This window comes from Pectinophora gossypiella, chromosome 3 (genome assembly GCF_024362695.1).
Source record: "Pectinophora gossypiella chromosome 3, ilPecGoss1.1, whole genome shotgun sequence".
Taxonomy (NCBI): Eukaryota; Metazoa; Arthropoda; class Insecta; order Lepidoptera; family Gelechiidae; genus Pectinophora; species Pectinophora gossypiella.
The window spans coordinates 6,366,638-6,387,511 of record NC_065406.1 but is presented as its reverse complement, the minus strand read 5'-3'; the positions used below and the strand labels follow the sequence as shown (position 1 = coordinate 6,387,511).

The 20,874-nt window shown below is 36.6% G+C and overlaps 1 protein-coding gene across 1 annotated transcript; it reads left to right on the top strand.

Moving 5' to 3' along the window:
* The first annotated feature begins 3,907 nt into the window (after positions 1-3,907).
* On the top strand, positions 3,908-20,600 carry LOC126381512 (kynurenine formamidase). The gene is made up of 5 exons (XM_050031000.1): positions 3,908-4,052; positions 14,017-14,152; positions 15,916-16,017; positions 18,543-18,756; positions 19,001-20,600. Exons 2-5 carry the CDS (start codon positions 14,035-14,037, stop codon positions 19,458-19,460), a joined length of 894 nt encoding a protein of 297 aa, XP_049886957.1. The 5' UTR covers positions 3,908-4,052; positions 14,017-14,034; the 3' UTR covers positions 19,461-20,600.
* The last annotated feature ends 274 nt before the right edge of the window (positions 20,601-20,874 follow it).

Here is a 20,874-nt window from a genome sequence, read left to right as displayed (position 1 = left end):
TACAGCTTATAGAAATTATCAAGCACTCTATTTATCTGTTGCAACCTCAGTGAGTTATCCATTGTCATGTGGTATTTATTTACATAATGTTGGAGTACCGGCAATAAAGTTGCCTCATGAAAGATGAGTTCTGTAACAAAAATAAAAGAAGGTGTAAGAAAATAAAGGGCACAGTGTCCTTACACGAAAAAAAAAACGATATTTGGTCGGGGAAGGTATCTAAGACAGTTCCAATACAATGTCTCCTGAGAACTTATAATAAACTGAAAGATATTATGTCTTTCTGCGCACCGTAGCGTAGAGGAACTGCATAAATGTCACACATAAAATGAAGATATGCATAAGCATTTCTTGGTGGAGTGAGACCGGAACAAAGAGATTAGAAGGAAATAATTGCATCAAAATCTACGTGGAGGAGAGATTAGTTGCGGCAGTATCCGTAACGGCAAAACTTGTATATAAATACTGTACTGTCTCTTAGGACTAACAATCCTTGGACACCATGGTGTAGTGCTGTAATATTGGTCTTTTGTAAAGTGATGTTTTGATTATCATTAAACGTTGTAAACCATGAGGCTGGCATAACCACCAAGAGTGGCTAAAGCCTCGATAAAAATTAGACAAAAAAAAACCGTAGCATCGATATGGAGACCTGTGCTCAGCAGTGAAACCACAAATATACAAATCTGTGAGTGAAACTTATGAGCGTGTATACCTATGTAATTCTTAAGGTGTCTGTTGCTCGAGCCATACATCCCATCATCATCACAGGGAATTACAGCATTAAAAAATAAAAGTCAATACTTACGCAATGCCCAAAGAGTTAGTATAACAGTAGCTACCAAGCAACATATCACACCTAATGCATTGAATGTCAACAGGACGTAAGTACGGTTCGAATAGCGGGTTTCTCTGTAAATTAATAAAAATATTTAAACATAGGCACTTTAAAATTACGCCTATTCCCGCTGGGGTAAGCAGAGACCATCGGTTGAGGTTTGTTTTAAAGAAAGCCCAGGTCAAGAGCCCTCCGGACTCGTGGTCACACCAGGTTGTCACACCAGTATGACAAACAGGAATTTTATTCTTGTTTGTCACACCGCTAACAATACAACACCTTTTATCACACCATTGTTAGTGCGGAGAATATCCCTATGATAAAAAATATATCGATATTTGCCATAAGGCATTATATTTGTGCAAAGAGATTAATTATGTTTAATAGCGCATTCTTTTTGTTTATTCCTATCTTCTATTACTGGCGATCTAATGGATTTTTCCATAATTACCAGATTTTTTTTTTGTTTTGATAATAAGTTATATTATCGCATTAACTACTTAGCCGGACAAATGGGGAGCGCTGAAGGCTCTAACCCGGTACAACATTTAAGACAACAGGCCTGAGGGTGCCCAATTGGGCGCGAACCTCGGCTCAAGGCGTCGCCTGAGAGGAAAAATGTTTGAAAGAATTAATCGACCGTAGTGGGTCGATAATAATGAGTGGAGTGGGTAAATAAAATCAATTTTAATTTATACGCCGATAAACACAGCACTACTTATAATGACAAGTCAGGATAAAAGGTGTTGTATTGTTAGCGGTGTGACAAACAAGAAAAAAATTCCTGTTTGTCATACTGGTGTGACAACCTGGTGTGACCACGAGTCTGTAAGGGTCAAGAGTACCGGACCGGAGGAAAATGGCAAGCATTCATGTCTTTGATTATAGTGAATAGTACAGGTAGTGTCTCAAGATGAAGATAGCAGTAAAATAATAGCACAGAAGAGGCAAGAAGATTGGACGAATTTATTAAAAACATCATAGCAGGGAAGATAAAAGGAAAACGAAGAAGACCTTAAATGTAGCATAGAGTTAGCAAATTAAAGAGAAGGCGAACGTCGTGTCTTATAAGGAAGTCGAAGAATTGACCTTTGATAGATAAGAATGGAGAATGCTACACCGACAAAACGTGTGTTCTTAAATTAGTGATGTGAATTAATAATGGCAGTGGCATTAGGTAACTGGTTACAAAGGAGCCAGTAAGATAAATTTTGAAATATTTTGATCAACAAAAAATAAAATTTAAATAATCCCGATACTTAGGTTTATCTTTGTAGATGCAGAGAAAATTGCAGTGTGGTCAATTGATATTTGGAATTTACCTTGTTACTATTATTTGTTCCATACTATAACGGTACGTTGATTCAGGAGTCCCAGATTTTTTTCCTTAATGAGTATTTGAGAGGTATATCACATTCAATGACCAACTAAGACATCCTGTTTATTGTTGTACAGAGATAAACTAAATAAATGTTTGTCCAGACGTTAATAGAACTGGGAAATATTTGGACATTAGCTAGAGCAGCACCTACTGAGGTCATCGAAGTCGAAGTCTACTTCTCTTATAAGTATAATAACACTTAAAATAATCACTTTATGGAGAGTTACTGACGAATCTTATAGTTTCAGTCATATTGACTGACACAATAACTTACAATAAGTACCTACTCGTTTATTTTCTAAAAGTGTAGGAAAAATGCCATGCAGGCTCTACTTTTTTGTGTTGTATAATAAACTTTTTTCGGACCTGTCAAATCTTCAGGTTAGGTAAGCAGACCCCTCAGAATAATATGAGGCGGACCCTGTGAAAAACGGGATTATGCTAGGGAGATGATAATAATACACTTTTTATAAATATTCATACCCATTCATAATTATCAATGGGCTTCCGTCTTCTGCGGTTCAGTGGTGGACCGTAGGGTTCACGATCCGGAGTTCGAATCTCGGTGGGGAAATATCACAAAAATAACTTTCTAATCCTTTGTTTGGTTTGGTCATTGCAGGCCATCCGAGTGTCCGAAAGTGAGATTAAGATGCAGTTTAAGCTGTTGGCGGTTTCTACTTATTGATGTAAGTACGTAATCGCTACATGAGCCATGTCAGGAGCCTTTGGTGGTTCAAAATAACCCTTCGGTTCAGTTTCACCAGGCACATCAGAGCCCACCACAACAACGACCCGGGATAGATATTTAGGAGTCGCCGTCGCCGGATACGGTTTGGACGACATGATGATGATGAATAACCCTGACATCAGGGTAAGTCTAGATGTGATCGGTCAGTGATCTCACAACCCACACGATAGAAGATAATGTAATAATGCAGATTACCTATTAACTATGCAAAGTGAATGGTCATTGTCCGAATAACACAGTTCTTATAATAGACCCTTATCAACAGATTCCATTTGTGCTTTTGACATAAACTTATCTCTTGAACGTTTTTGTGTATGACAAGATGGAAAGTTTGGATGAATATCACAAATAAACGTAAGAACTACGAATCCATTTTTTAAAGAGTTTGAGACACTTGGGTCTACCTTTGCCCCCTTTTCCTGACAAACTTCTACTATGAAACAATAGATGTCCACCTGACATTCGTATACCGAGGGAGAGCTCTGGGCCTCCCCATTTGTCAGGCCAAGTAGTGATTGACGTTGCGTTGTACGCAATACGGTAGGTAACCAAGGTCACGAAAAAGTAAACTTTTACTCGCTTTACCTACGTAGACGCAATAGATATGGTAGCTTGAAAGAAATTGCTCTCGTAGAAATAAAGTCGCCTCTTGTTTCTTCTTTTTTACCGTAGGGATGATTTATTTTCTAGACTGTCTGACTTTGGAGACTCAACAATAACCCTGACACCAGGTTGGTGAGGTCGGTTATCGACCTTACAACCCACGCGAAAAGAAGAAGACCGTACCTACATTCTAACTTACACAAAGTCGCGCAGCATCACAGGTCTTTTGCCCTGCAAGCATTGCATTTTAATGATAACTTGTTATCAGGGCAACGCGCAAAGCAACGGACGAATGGACAGACTGTAGAGTTAAAATTAGGCGCATTTACGCGTTCGCGCACAGTCGGTACGCGGGCGTGGCGACGCGCACGTCTTGTTGACGCGACGCGCAATATTATCAAGCTCTTTGTTTACATACAAGGTTCGACCTTCGGTTACATTTTGTTGTTGATTCCGTTACTGTTACTGTCATTTCTTCGGTAAGTTTTGTTAACTTTAAATTGGACTTTATTTATAAAATGTGTGGCGTTAGTTTAGAACTTTTTTCTTGTATGGGTGTCCAGCCGGTGGCATAGCGCCGAAGCCGGTTCTTGCACTAAAACTGGTAACATAACATATAAACATAAACAGCCTAATCGTCCCACTGATGGGCACAGGCCTCCCCTCCATCAACCGGAGACTAAAACTTGTAAAGTCAGGGAAATTCATTTAGCTTTTTAGTATTACCTCTTGTTTAATGATGTCAATTTAAATGTTTATAAGGTCTTATTTATTTATTATCTATATACCTACAACAGACTCTAGAAGTGACTGAACTGCAAACAAACTTAGCTTAAAAAAATATTATATAAAAGCAGTAATATGATTATATTAAATGTTATGCTCTATTTTTATCGTTATGCACTTATTTAATAATAATAATAATATATAATGCGTATAGTTATCTCTATGCTTTCATGCTTTAATATTATTATGCTTAAATAAAAACTAGATAAAATAACTAATAACACAATAGGCTAGCCCCCTATTGCATGGGACGTGAACGGTGCTGATGAGGAGTGGGTGTATAAATAGTATATAATATACACCTTCGCCCACCCCTTGGGGATACAGGCGTGATACTGTTTGCTATGTTATGTCAAAAAAATTGGGAGATGTCTGGTGGAGTGGAATCAACGCTAACATCGAGCAAAGGGCGGGTGACTTATAAGTTTATAACCATAGATTATGAACCATCGTATTTGTATATCTGTCTAAGGACTTCAATATTAAGTGTGACTGCAACTTTTCTATTGGTGACTTGTGTTATCACCTGCCTCCTCCGTGGTCTACGCCCATCACAAAGGGAATTACGGGTGGCCTTTTTACATATATATGGTTGTCTTGAATAGCCTACTTTACCTACATACTTACGAAATACTTGGCTGGCCAAATAGGGAGCGCTAAGGACTCTCATCGGTACAAAATTTAAGACAACAGGCCTGAGGATGACTCGTGTAAAGGCAATATGCGGGAGGATTATATTTGAAAGAATAGCGTACTTTTTACTAAACGTCAAAACACGAAATTACTAGGAATTTGTATGAAAAAGAAATATTTGACATCATAGAAAAACGGGATAAAATGTCGCATTTTTCCTATCCAATTATCGACTCTAGGCCGATAGCGGGTGCCACACGTGTGAATTATTTTATGTCTATCAAATCTTTAAAGTTGCACGCATCTATCATTCGTAGGTATTACCATGGTACTACAGTAAACATACGGTGGTTTTTCCTTTGATCATAGATATTTTACGCAAGTTACCTTATATTATTTATACATGCAAGATATTTATTCCATCAATAAAGCCTTTTAGGTGCAATGAGGCCGCTAAGGTAGGCCGGAAAGGATTGACAAGGTCAGCGCTTATAAAACGATTGAACCTACAACACAATGCGTTTAAAAACTAGCCGATAGAGAGCAGTAAATCCCACTGCTGGGCACAGAGTCCCACTGCTGGGCCTCAATCAACCGGAGGGACTATGGAGCATAGATAGGTACTCCTCCATGCTGTGAGTGTGAGGAGATGTTTTATGTCAGCAGTAAGTACACTCACACAATCACTTTGTGATCCCTAGTTTGGTTAGGACATTACAGGCTGATCACCCGATTGTCCGAAAGTACGATGATCCGTGCTTCGGAAGGCACGTTAAGCCGTTGGTCCCGGCTGCTATTTACCGATGTAAGTAAGTAGACGTTACATGAGCCATGTCAGGGGCCTTTGGCGGTTCAATAGTAACCCTGATACCAGGGTAGATGGGGTTGGTAATCCACTTCACAATCCACACGATAGAAGATTGAAGATTGATTGATTTGTATTGTATTGTATTGTAAGATGGTTACACTTAAAAACTATCACATATGTACTTAAAAAATATTTCCACTCATGTAACTATAACATATTCTGTCTATTAAAAGGTAAGAAATAATATTCCCAAAAAAAAAACATATTTTGCAGGTAAGTATATCAATTAAAAAAAACAACTTTAAAATGGTATTCTTTCTCGCATCTGGGTAGTGGGTATGTTATTTAGTCCCTGAACAAAGAAATTAGCAACAACTCACAACAATACTTACAGTTCAAGTACATCACAATATAACAGAACATATAATTAATATAATTAACTAAACTTCTATACTGGAATGGGAGCGGATAAAATCGCGTTTAGCTGCTTACTATTCCCGAGCAAATTGTCGCATTCCATGGTCTCTGCCTACCTCAGTAGGAAACAGGCGCGAGCTAATGTAGGTGTATGTCGTAAAAGCCGACTAAGGGAACATGATGGACTCACACAAGTTTCTCAACTTAGCTTCTTAAAAATAAAATAGGCTACTACGTATAGACTACAAAATAGAGAGAAGCAATAAAATAGCAATATAATTCCATATATAATGTGATCCACATATCAAGCAACAATTAGTTTTATATATGCTTCTGCCATTACATTGTATTTTTCAATAAATGTGTACCCGAGTAATAAGAAATCTCGGCAGCGTCATCTACATTATTTTTGGTGTGCGAAGCCTGGAAAGTCCTTCATTAGAGATGAATCCTTTTTACCCAGTCGAAATGAGTAGGTATGGCATTATGTCACGTTGAGTACAAATGTGGGTTAATTACGAATGCTATTTATGAACGTACAAGCGGCCTAAATAGCTGCGCGTGGTACCAAAATAAAGGTGCTTACAATATTTATAGGGCCACGTTTGTTTCCATTCACATCATTCATACAAACACTCATCCCATTCGATAATAGAATGGGAATGTTAGAGCCATATAACGGCGGCTGGAAATAAGTTATATAATAATAATAATAAGCTCACGTTTATATATCAATTGAGGTAATCAGAGGTACATCCATTGCAAGATGAACTAAGTACCCAGACCTCACTGAGTTTGCTTTAAGCAACGTAATAGGTGATGAGCCGTAATGCCGTCTATAGTAATATACACGTATAAATCTATTTGGTAGGTACTAGATATACATACAATAATAAATAAACAACGACATAGCGTCCCACCTATATTCTCGGGTAGGCAGAGCAGAGGCCACTCCTCGCCTGCTATGTTACTTAAAGCAGCAGGTACTTAAAGCAAAATCTTACTAGAGACAGGTCTCCTAGTTGCCTTCTAGATAGATAGAATCTTCTACAATAACACCTCAGTAAATGTTAATTGTTATTTTATATATTGATTAAATAAATTACTAATTATCATAAAGTGATATGTTAGCAACTAAATCATATTATATTTATTTATTTGTACACAAAAGATCACGCAAAAGAAACATAAGTACAAAGAAAACAGTACAGGTAAATCCTATATAATTTAAATATTTTATTTTCTCAATCTAAAATTGACAATATTTTAATAAGCATATCACGCATCTTCATATCACGCATCTAAAAAATATGAAGCTCAGAATGTAGGTCGGACGATATATTCACGTTGGTAACGTAGTAATATTTGCATCTAAGTAAATAAAATTTTATCCTCAAACAAGTTATTGTTAGATAAAAATAAAGTATCAATGTGGTCCAATGAAGCATGATATGACTTGGGAACCGGTTCTCTCAAGTAGCAACCTAGATGCATTTTACAATGTTCTGAGAAGTTTACAATTAAAATGCGTACTACAGCAGCGCAGTTACTTTTTTTATAGTTGTTAGTAGTGATGAAATAAAGTATTTAATTTCATGTACTTACTTAAGGTGTTTAATTAGTAGTTTAGTTAACTAAAACTATATACGTACTTACTTACTTATAAATGTAAAATGTAATTTTGTACAGTACGTAAAATTTTACGTATTATAATAGTACCGTTTGATGTTGTTTTAATTCTATAATCTATTAATTTAATTACAAAGTATATAATCCAAACTACATTTTCCGATTTGAATTCGGAAATCTTTTTCTTGATATTACACATTGAAACGTCTCTACTATCCCATTTAGATTTAAAAATATGTTGTCGAGATTTAGCTTTTGTAAAGTGGAGTTTATACAAATAATCTCACAAACGTACATAAATACTTTCTTACTTATTATGTAAATAAAATCCCGCAACTGAAATCACCATCAAAAGAAGGCGAATGTGATTAACTGAAATGATTAAATGTGAAACGGTACTGAAAATTACATCAAGCCTTTATACAGATTCCGATGTCACGAGTTTACGTAATTTAATTATTTTTATCCACTGTACCGTGGCTAAAGGGCACTTTTGAACTCTTCAAATTCAAAGGTATGTCACCTATTAGAGCTGATTAATAATTTAATTACATTGAGCGAATCCCAAACTTTGATACTCGAAGCGTCTTCTGACTACTGCCAGGATCATATTGCATTTGCATAAATATATAAAAACAATGCGTAATTGCTTTTGAGATGAATTTAATGTTGCCTTTTTAAACACTCAGTGGGGACAAACAAGTCAGGATTAGGAGGGGAATCGTTCGACAAACATAACGCGCCCGCGATAATTTCAATTCAATAATTATTAAACAAGCTAGCATGTATAATTAAAAAAAAATTACGAGTATGAAAAAAACGAAAGTGGCTTCGTGACCTATGCCTACCCCAGTGGGAAATTAACGTGTTCTCATGTATGTAGTTTGATAGGCACTGGCTTATAAAGGTCCGTGGCTAACTAGATAATATAGGGGAATAACCACAAACCGCACCTCACCGGCGCCTCGACTCTCCTAATGCAATTGATAATGGTAATATGGACCTCTTGACTGATGGCACTCCAAAATTTTGTTTATTGGGTTAAGTGTTTAGTAATAGAGGAAAGGATATTTTCTATTCCGTGGTACGTACACTAGATGTAAATAATAGTTCCTCTACTTAGAGGATTGTCTACTAGACCGTAAAACTTGCCATTCTTAGGACTAGCCAGGTATAGTGTATGAAAAGTAGAGAAAGATCATATGTGAACAGGAAGTCAAAAACACACGTACATTGTCCAAACTGGGTAGTATGTCCTTTATCATCACCAGCCCATTAACGTCCCCACTGCTGGGGCACGGGCCTTAAACCACCGCGCGGGCCCAGTGCGGATTGGTGGTTATTAACGACTGCTAATGCAGCCGCGACCAACGGCTTAACGTGCCTTCCGAAGCACGGAGGAGCTCGACATGTTTTTTTTTTTTTTTGTGGTCACCCATCATATGACCGGCCTTTGCGAAAGTTGCTCTTAACTTCAACAATCGCAGACCAAGCGCGTTTACCGCAGCGCCACCGAGCTCGTCAAAGTATGTCCTTAGAAAAAGTTTATTACGATTTACTCTAAACCGGCGTGCGTGTATGAAAAAATTATGAAAATGGAGGAAGCAAGAGAAGCATGTCAGGGTCGAAGCAAATGGAATTTCGTATTCTCTGCTTACCCTGTTGGGAAATAAGCGTAAGTTTATGTACGTAAGTATGTAAGTCAAAATACGTAATGCTCCCATGCTTCCGTTCCACTCCGCGTTTGTTCTCAGACTTAGGGTACCGAAACAGTCCCGATTTTTAGCCCGAAGTTTTATCATAATCATAATATCACCCTGCGCGGGACACGTACTGTCACGCTTTTTGGTACTTTTTATGCGCATTTTATCTATGCGCATTAATATATAGCTAGTATTTTAAAGTATGAGATATTAGGTTACAGCAAATGCGATATAATCCTTGGCAGGTAAGTGATATCCGGACCGCATAGTGGTTAATACCTTGTATTAGGTTACTGCGGGTATTATGATAGTATTACAGTAGAAGTTTTCGTCTGCAATACTTATGTTTTTTTATTGTCATAATAGGTGTTTGACCACACCCTCTCCTGGTGGTAGGTACTTTAGATGAAAATATGTAGCCTGAATTTTAATCACCTTTATATAGAAAAGTAAATAACGCTCTAAATCTAACTTCATCGAATGAAAGGTCAAGGAGAAGGCAGAATAATGAAGTATTTATTACACTTTAGTTAAAACTTCATAATATCGATGATTGGTCTAGTTACCTGCCAGTTGAAACTCGGTATTTCCGTATAATTCCCGCTAGCTCAAGACAACATTATTTTAATCTAGAACTTACGAAAGAATTACGAAACATATTGTGTGAATCTTTATTTTTATCAATTTTACGCAATATGTTGTTGTTGAATTCGAGGGATACTAGAACATGTATTTCGTAACTTAGGTACCTATATACCTAGTTTAAGCAAGGTTATGAATCTTGATGGACTTGTTATGTGGGCGATGGACTGACCTTCTAACTGTCACCAAAAGGTTCATCATAACCATCTTGGGATTTCGTATCAATAGTGCCTGCAAGTTATATTCTGTTTATTTGTGTCTCTCTGCCAACTCATTGGGGATTATTCCTTCATCATCATCTTGATAATGAAGGATTATGTATGTATGGATAAATAATAACTTGGAAACTTGGAAATATAGGAAAAAATACTGTTGTACCCATAGATTTGGATTGGATTTTTTCGCGCTTTCCTAAATCCGCTAAATCTATGGTTGTACCTTTTATGCTGTTCAGATGGTTATTATGTTACACTAGTATCTTCCCAGCTTAATATAGCTAGTCAATTTATATCCAAAACTATAAACACATATTTTAAAGCGTGTCAAATAGAATGTTATCGTTTTAAGCACTTCGGTCGTTATCATTTTAAAGTGTTCTGACTTTGGAGATAACACTGCGTAATATTAATTCTTTAAATCTTCTTAAAAATACCTACAGTATTATGTGTAGTACATGTAGTATAACTTGCATCATCACTTATCTATATAATTAGTGGTTGTTATGACCACCAAATAAACATCTTAGCATGGTAACGAGAAAACAGTTTTAGAGGTAAAAGATAAATCCCGATGTTTGTGCTATTTGAAGTCAATAAAAATTATGTAATATATTGTGAATTAAGTATCTACATCTAAATATACAGGGTGTTTGTGACATCATAACGTAAACTTTGAGGGATGATTCAGGCCATGATTCTGAGTAAATATCAAGTGCGATTTTCCGTCGCAAAAATATGTAATAGAAAATAATTTAAATAAATACTAAAACTGACTGAAGTACGAAGAAGGCAGACCCCACCATCAGATGGGAATAATAAATGCCAAGGAGAGAGAGAGAGACTAAAACTGACATGAATTTTCCGAAAGGGAAATTCCACTTGAAATTAACTCAGAATCATGCCCTGAATCATCCCCCTCAGTATTCGTATGTATCAAACTTCCATACTTAGCCTTTTGATGTTTATATGGTTCGAAGGCGAGATTCGTTCGTTACTTCATCAATGAAGGCGGTAAGGTGAGGTTGTGGTCCAACGCGAATATACTTAATTAGATTGTTAACATATTTCTGTTGTTCAGTAATAAATGAACAATTATTAAAATATATTATAATAATTGTTCAGAAATTTTATTCATGTTAACAATCTACTTATATTCCCGTTGGAACACAATCGCATAGGTTTTCTATTTTCAGTCCTCAAATATTTGGCAAATTGCTCATTTTTGTGTAATGATAAAGTTTGAATGCAATTAGTGAAAAACTCAAATAAAGTAAGTGTACACAGATCTACATACATCACACCATCCCAGAACTAATTAACAATGAAACTTAAATGTTTAAACATTAAACAGACCTTTAGAGCAACGAACTCAGTTTTTGTATTTTCATTTCTTAATTTTTTAGAATAGGTACGGTCACGAGCATTAATATTTATACACTTTGGTACTATGTCACATTAACTTTTTTGACAAATTGAACTGTAAGTCTCACTAAATGTCAAATATGTTAGTGCGACAAAGTCCTAAAGTGGTTGCATTATATTGCTCATGACTGTACTTACCTTTTTTGTATGGTCTGGGACCAACATGACGAATACAATGCATAGGGCTTTGTTCATAATAAAATAATACTTATGCGCTTCTTTTTACCTGACTTATTGTGGTAGTATAAAAGGAATTCTGGCCCTTTTTGTTACGGTTTATCTCGAGAACCGATGAATGGATGCGCATGCGCTTTCCACTTTTATGGTCGGCTTTTTTCTAGGAACTCTCTCTCAGACGACGCCCTGAGCCGAAGTTCGCGCCTAACTGAACTGGGTAAGAGCTTTCAGCGCTCCCCATTGCCATTAGGGGCAAATCTACAATAAGTCACGTCAAAAAAATCTTGGTCTATAGGCTCGGTAAAAATTATACTCAGAAGTCAGGTCTAATCGCTAATAATACGTTGGTCTGTCAGAGGCTCTTCTTGTTCTATGCATTAAACCCCTAAGTCGACGCGCGGGGATAACTTGTATTACTTATATTTCATCATCATCAGCCGTACGACGCCCACTGTTAGGCATAGGCCTCCCCCAAGGATCTCCACGACGATCGGTCCTGCGCTGCCCGCATTACTTATATTTATTTATTTTTATTATCTTTATCTAACATTTTGAAGTTGTTTAGACGACATTGTGGTGCTTGATTGACTTTACCTATATGTTAACTCTTGCATCATAATAATAAAGATGTTAACTTACATAAATTACATGATGGAAAGGCATTAATTGAAATGAGAATACATGTGAATAAGTAAGTAGTAAGTAAGAAATTAAGATGGCAGTAAACCTATATAGTCAAAAGATAAAAAAATACTTATCTTCTAAGGAAACTAAACTGAATATCCAATGATAAGATTATTTATTATTATTAAAGATAAGTTACGGCAAATATTAATGTAAGTATCAATAGAGGTAGATCGATATTCGTATTTTAAAATAGTATCAACTAGTGCATCGGTAGAATATCATATAACTCGTATTTAGATGCATATTTAACGCAACGTGTTTGAGGCCTACAACAATATAATTTTACAAAACTCGACCTATAAAATTTGATCTTGTTTAGTTATTTGACAGTTCTCTAACTATCAAGTCGTGTTAGTGACATGTTTAAAATAAAAGTGTTCGTCAGAAATTTGTTCAATAAATTGTATCATGTGTTTTTTGTTAAAAAATGCACATCGACGGTGAAACAAGAATGTGTGAAGGTACAAGTATCAATTATACCTACTTATGGATAATAATATGTCTTATTATATTAATTTATTTGTGGGAGGGAATTATTTTTATGTAGTTTATTTATGGAGGTGAGGTGTGGGTACTTACTTCATCTTGTGATGGATTTACCTCTGACTTCTCCAGTGGGATATATTCGTAAGCCTATATTATTTATGGAATCCCATTCCATCCCCGCGACACCAAACACTTCAGGATCACGATACGATTTCCCTCAATCAGCGCTTATCGCTATCGACCCACTAGGGTCGATTAATTCTTTCAAATATTTTTCCTCTCAGAAGACGCCCTGAGCCGAGGTTCGCGCCCACCTGGGCACCCTCAGGCCTGTTGTCTTTAACATTGAGAGCCTTCAGCGCTCCCCATTTGTCCGACCAAGTAGTTAATGCCATCTGCGGCAAATCCACAATATTAAGTAAAAAAAAACTTTTGATTCCATTCAAGAAGTACTCCTTCACAACTATATTACCAATTGGGCTAGACAGATGAACTGAGCACCCACGCTTTACCTGAACTATTATTCTGTTAGACCAACGTAATATGTGATTAGCAGTATCGCCGCCGTCTATAATGGTCGAGCCAACTGTGTTAATGTAGTCACCTATATTTCACAATATCATATATAATATAAATCGGAATGTTGTTAATTAATTATACAATTTGTATGTTTTAATTTGACCAGAGAACTAAAACATATTGTTTAAAATTCATTTTTACTTATTATATACTACTTAACTGTTTGCGCGTAGTGTCGTCTTCGTCGTCTTCGGTTATCGCCCTTGATAAGTTTTTTGCGTTTTTTGTAATTAACTCATCACAATATTGTTCACAGGTGTCTCAGCCGCCAGCCATGTCCCTGATCACGGAGGACATCGAACTTGAGCGGGAGTACTCGCCCAGCATGTGGTCGCGTAGATTCCCCACCGCTCAGGAGGTTCTGCAACATCACCTCAACTTTGTCACTGCAGGTAAACACGCGCACACGCATAGGTAACGGCAATGCTGGGTCATACTACTGGAAACTTAGTTTACCTTAACAGGAAAAATCGATAAGAATTAATAATAATAATACATAATTATCCATATCTAATAAATTAAATTAATACAATTACAATTAAGTACCATTCAAAATTATGGTGTCTCGCGCCCGCAACGGCGCGACGCAACAATGCGGCCCAGCCTGGCACGCGCGCCTCGCAGAACATCTCGCTCGCACTGCACCAAATCAATGCTGCATTAAATCAATGGCTAGTTCTTGTAGATGGCTGAAACGATCACCTAGACCAAATTCCAATCTATGCTAATGTTAAACACGCATCTAATCCCGAAGAGAAGTTATACCATTTTATACGAACTAAGTACTTAAAGACTGAGCTGAGCGGCAGCGATCGGCAGATCCAAAATACGTCAGAATAGTATGTTTCTGGACACCCAAGATAATAAGCAACATGGTAGATACTTACTTTACTGCTTAAGTTTTTCTTTTTTCTCAACACTAGGCTACATAACTTATTCAAATATACAAACCTAAATGCAAGTTTTTATTTGAAATAAGTATTTTGCACTTAAGAAAATTATAGGTATGGCATGTTACGTTCATTTGGCTTTGATGTCCATTTGATCCATTGTGTATTTAATGTCTGTATTATTTGTCTTTTTGTCTTTGTTTTTTTTTATTTATTTTTTTATTTCTGTAATGTAAGTTTGTAAATGTGGCGTCCAATATGGAAATAAATATTTTCTTTCTTTCTTTCTTTCTATGTTAAGTCAGTTGCCTGGACAAGTAGTTATTGCCGTTTAAACTAAATCACGTCAAAACATGTGTAAAGTTTATCTTACTCATGCGTTACTGAGCCGTATGAACTGTCAAGTATTAGGCCGGTCACATACATTCGGAATTCCGTTTCGGAATTTCGATTCGAAATACTGTTTCGGGATTCCGTTAATATATCACACACATACGTTTATTTCCGTTCGGAATAACAAGCCTCAGTTGAGCGACGCTAGAACTTGAGTTCAGACATTTGACATTATGGACGACGATTTTCTTATCGCGATAGCACTGTTGCTATACCTATCAAGGAAAAAAAAATACGTCGCCGTTACTGGGCCATGCATAGGCCATCATACGGAATTCCCAATCAGATTAAATTTCGAACGGAAAAAACTGTAAGTATGTGGTTGATTCATAGATGTTGTATGGATTTAATGCGTTCGATATTACGAATCGATATTTCGAATCGAAATTCCGAAACGGAATTCCGAATGTATGTGACCGGCCTTAAAGAGCATGCGGGTAGCCATAAAAAGAGTAAATGAACACAATTCATTCTTATTATCTCGCAGTACTAGTTAAACTCAACACACTCACACGCACTCACTCACTCGTATGGAACTCAAAAGGCTCTATTGTACGATTAGCAGCATTTTGTCCCTTATTATATACGTACCTATAGATGTAAAAGGAATAAGTAGGTACAATCAAAGAGCAAAAGTGCAGTTACCGAGCCCACTGAATTATCTGTAAACAGTGGTGAATTTATAAACCATTGTCATAATTTTAAAATTTATGTCTTTGTTGGTGTTTTTGGTCCACTATAGAAACGACATGTAACCAGGAGGTCTTAAGTGTGGTTGCACTTAACTGGTTAGTTAATTTATTGCAAGAAACTGGTTGGACTTTTGCACCTTATCGTAAATTTAATAGCATTTCTTTTTTCAATTTTTTCAGAGAGTGAAGCAGTAACCAATACAATACCCCACAAGTTGGAAATCGAATACGGCTCCACACCAGGACAGAAACTGGACATCCTAGGAACAGATCTACCCGACGGTAAGTCGTGAACAACTGGTAGTTTGTAGCCGTTTTCCTTAACTTACCTTATATGAATAGGTACTTAATGTTATACCTGAAGAGAAAATTTAAATCGATTTTTTTTTACTTGGACGGGTCTTGAACCCGCAGCTCTTGTGAAGCCGGGACATTAAATTACACCACCAGGTCCTCCTCCTGTCCATGCCAAATTCTTTCGATCTATGTATGATTTTTGTGGTTTTCACTATATTGTAAATAGTAACCGGAACTAGAAACTAATAAAAAAACACTTAGATAAAGCTAAATGTAGATTTTTTATTAAAAACCCTAAATAGCAGCATTCTCTTGACTTTGAAATCATAATAGTTCTATTACAGCTTTACAATGCTCGAGTACGATAAAAAATCATACGATAAGGCCAAGGAAAAGGATTGTAAAGTGTTTAATAGGTTTCATGGCTGACTTTAATAGCTGTATTAAAACAACGTCGTGTTTTCATTGTATTACTTTGCTTAATTACTTCAATGATAACAGGTAAACTCTTCATCAAAGAGCGCTTCTGGTAATATGTTAAATGGAAATATTTTATTCTTCTTCTATCGTGTGGGTTGTGAGGTGGATAACCAACCCCATCAACCCTGGTGTCAGGGTGACTATTGAACCGCCAAAGGCCCATCTCAACTTGTTTTCCTTAACCGCTGTTCATTTATGAAAACAATTTCGAAAATCATAGATTTGCCCGTGCTGAAATCGAACCTGCGACTTTACAGTGATTGTCACGCGTTCTTCCAACTGAGCTACCACAACACAACCTTACCCTTGATTATCTTAATAATAATAGGATTGAAATGATTATATACCTTTCTACTGAAGAAATCTGGAACAATTTCGGCATCAGTAAAACTTCACCTCCTATTTAATAAATAAATTGATCTTCATAATACAAAAATAAACTAAACAATAGCGCATTAAAGCAATCGAAGAAGCGTGCAGTTTGATTTTAGATAACAAAAATACAGAACAAATAAAATAACTCCTTTTATTTTTTTAATTTTGACGTGACTTATGGTAGATTTGCCGCAAATGGTATTAACTACTTGGCCGGACAAACGAGGAGCCAAAATGCCTACTGAGAACTAGTTATGCAACGCAAAAACCAAACTTACAAATCGGATGAGAACGAAGCGTAAACTAAAAGCCAAGAACGGAAGCCACTTAGCTCCCGGAGTGGTTAAACTTTACCATCTCTTACCTACTTCTATAATGAATTAATGAACCGTGGGCCAGTTGGAAGAATGCTTGATTCTTCTTGAGAGGTCGCAGGTTCAAATCCAGCGGTAGTAATCTTTAATCTTGTATAAATCAAAAATACATAAACAAGTACATTTCATTCAACTACAATTGTAACAACACACATACTATTAAAAACAAATTTTAAAATAAGAATAAAAAGCTACAACACACACAAGCCGAGAAATGTGTTTTCAAAGATATGTAACCTAGCTTTTAATTGGTTCCTTTCAAGATGGAGAAGGATAAAAGAGACAGAACTGCCTGCCTGTCTGGCTTGCTTAAAAACCTGACCTATCAAATCTTCAGGTTAGGTTAGCGGACCCTGTGTAAAACGAGATAACACTAGGAGATAATGACCTACCTATAATTGTATAATGAATTGATGTACTTACTAGAAAGTGCAATGTTTACATTCATTTCGATATCATGTTTGGTTTCATAAGAAATAGTTATTACGTTCTATGATCTAACCTTGATGTAACGAATTGCGTGATAGTATGAGTGCAACTACCTAACAATGTCATCCCGTATCTAAAAGGCAGTGGAATGTTACTTACTTTGTGACCTTTAAGGTACACTATTTTTAGTTAGTCACTTTTTCAAGTTCTATAGCAAATACCAACAAGACGGCGATAGTGCTCACGTGTCACCTTGGTCTAACAGAATGCTCGGTTAGATGTGGGTAATTAATTCATCTTGCGGTGGATGTACCTCTGACTACCCCAATTGGGATATAGTCGTGAGCTTATGTTACGTTATTTCAAATACATCATATAGAAAATAATGTTTCCCACTTGCAATTATGCATCTGGCTTGCAGTTCACATGTTGTCCGTTTTGTAATAGCTCTCATCATCATTAACTTAAGAGCCACACTCTTGTCGGTGTAGCATTCTCCATGCTACTTTTTTAAGGAAATATAGGGCAGTGGTTTCCCTCTTGCCGTCCGCCCTGCAGAACTCTGTCTGACGCGAGTGGGATGCCGCCCTCTAAAAACATAATTAACACATTGAGTGCTATCTTCCGGTTTTTTGAGTAAAAATATTTTTTCTAAGAACGTCTAAGGTCTTGCCCTGTGCCGAGGTTTTTCTTAAAGCTACATTTCCTCGGCTATACAGGTTGTAAGAAGCTGCAGTAGTTATAGGCGGATGAAACGTTCGACAAAGAGTATATTTATTGCTAAATTGACGATTCAAAGTGTAATTATTTTTGAGTTTGAGTTTACGTTTGTTTTCTTTCGTCTTGACACAGATGCACCAATCTTGGTATTCGTCCACGGAGGCTACTGGCAGGAGCTGTGTCGCGAGGTGTCGCGCTACCCTGCCGGGCCCCTGCACCGCTCCAGGGTCAAAACGATCGTGGTCGGCTACGACCTCTGTCCAGCAGCCACTCTGCCCGAAATTATCACGCAGATCCAAAGTGCAGCCAGATTCGTCTTTGAATACGCTGCGAAGATGGGTTCTAGGTAAATATAGTTGATATTATTTACAGTTCTTTTATTAAGTGACAAGAAACATGTTTTTTTTACCGTATACTAAACAGCAGCTCTACCTATACATTTGTTGACTTATACGCTGAATTGTTCGATTCTCGTATTACAGGAGCGAATAGAAAGAACACTGTAAAACTCTGCCCGAAATAAAACTTTACTAAATAACTTTTCTGTTTCTTCCTGTATTGTGTGTTTGACCAAATGTATTTATTCTTAGGGGGGTATATTTCGCTGGTCACTCGGCCGGGGCTCATTTGGTCGCTAAACTCCTCTCCAGTGCAGACTTCTTGGACAGCACTCCTGGGTCTGAGCGTCTACAAGGCGCGTTCCTCATCTCGGGGATATACGACCTTCGCGAAATAGTCCACACTTCTGTCAACGAGCTAGTGCAACTCCCAAAGGAGTGGGCTGTCCCTCTTTCGCCACAGTTCGACTGCTACAACCACCTGCAAACGAGAAGAGTACGACTTTACATCCTTGCAGCTCAAAATGACAGTCCAACATTCAAAAAGCAGTCCCGAGAGTTCTATGAGCTGCTCCACAACACTTGCTTAATGCAGAACATGTATTTAGAGATAAAAGACGAAATGGACCACTTCGACATCGTCGAATGCTTCGCCAAACAGAATAATTATCTAAACAATGTGTTGATTCATGATATTCGTAAGCATTTGTAAATAACGTTAATAAGACTAAGTTTGAAGACTGGTGTGCAATATACAATTATTGTGTATTTTAAAAATATTTAAGTAATTTGTAATTAATAATATAGTACGGAGAACCTCATGTGAGCCAAATGGAGTAGGGTGTAATGTTAAGGCGGGGTATTCCAACCAGGCCGCGCTTTTGGGTTTTTCAAAACCGTCTCAGATATAGAATATAGTGTTTTTCTGAAACCAAGATATGTATTAAAGAGTTGATAAGGTGTGAAACAAATTATGAGGTAAAGATAATAATTGATTTAACTGATATTAAAAACTACTATATAGTACGTACATTTCGACTTGACACCCAAATCGCTGTCAATTGGCTGATCCTAAATTAATATATATACTATTACAAAAGTTGATACAGTTGTAATAGGTCATTTAAGACCTAAAGTGGAACACAATAAGAATTCGGTTTACCTAAACCCGCAGAATTCTTTCACGACAATTTTTAATTAAATTCTCTTGACACCTTGTTGCATTTTCAATAAGTTTTTCGTTGCATACTTCGTTTACATTTCTTTTATAACAGAATAATAAGTAATACTAAGTTAATAGTTTTAAGACTAGATCGCTAGACACCTATACATTATAATAACAGTAATTTAAGTATTGTTAGTGCATTTATTTTGTATAATATTTCATTTAATATTCTCTGATTCTTCATTTGCCTTGTAAATGTGTTGTCTTTCATTTCGCTGTCGCAGATGCTGACATTTACATTTTCCAATACCTTCACAGAAATGTCGTAATGTCAGCATATACCATTCATTATACCTATACCCTTTTTAACGTAGCCTGGTTAAAATGACAGCAGGACAGAGATATAGCACGTCGCCTAGAGCGAAAGAGACGAGAGATATGTCCCTTTAATCATTCCACGTTATAAGGGGTAACATAATACTTATTTAAATGGTGAGTATGACAAAATCCTTTTCATAACCGAGAAACACAAGATATACTGGAATCATTCTTGTTCGCGCGGCGGAAAGCGGAAGTAAAAAAAACCTGGTATATATTTCATAAAATATTAATGTCATAGAAATTATAAGATCAAACTAGTCATAAGCGTTATTTTGATAATAAACAATAAAATATTGGAAAACCCTAGTCTTTCTTTGTTTTAGAAAATTCTTGGTACAGTTTATCTTCTATTTAGTTTTCAATAACAAGTCCATATTATTGAAAAGGAGTAAATTAGTCTAGAATAATATTTTTGGTCTAAACTTTTACAAATACGCTTGTACTTAAATTTGCAGTGTTTGCCACAACTACCGAGCCAAGCCATTCATTAATTATTATTATTAGCCTATATGATCCCACTGCTGAGCAAAGGCCTCCCCCATATTTTTCCAAGTATCCCGGTTAATTAAAAAAGAAAAAT

What these genes read in the sequence shown, in the direction of transcription:
- LOC126381512 (XM_050031000.1), top strand. Translation starts at nt 14,035, where the DNA reads ATGTCCCTGATCACGGAGGACATCGAACTTGAGCGGGAGTACTCGCCC. An exon ending in AGGAACAGATCTACCCGACG is followed by an intron (nt 16,018 to 18,542) that starts GTAAGTCGTGAA and finishes GTCTTGACACAG; the next exon opens with ATGCACCAATCTTGGTATTC. An exon ending in GCTGCGAAGATGGGTTCTAG is followed by an intron (nt 18,757 to 19,000) that starts GTAAATATAGTT and finishes ATTTATTCTTAG; the next exon opens with GGGGGTATATTTCGCTGGTC.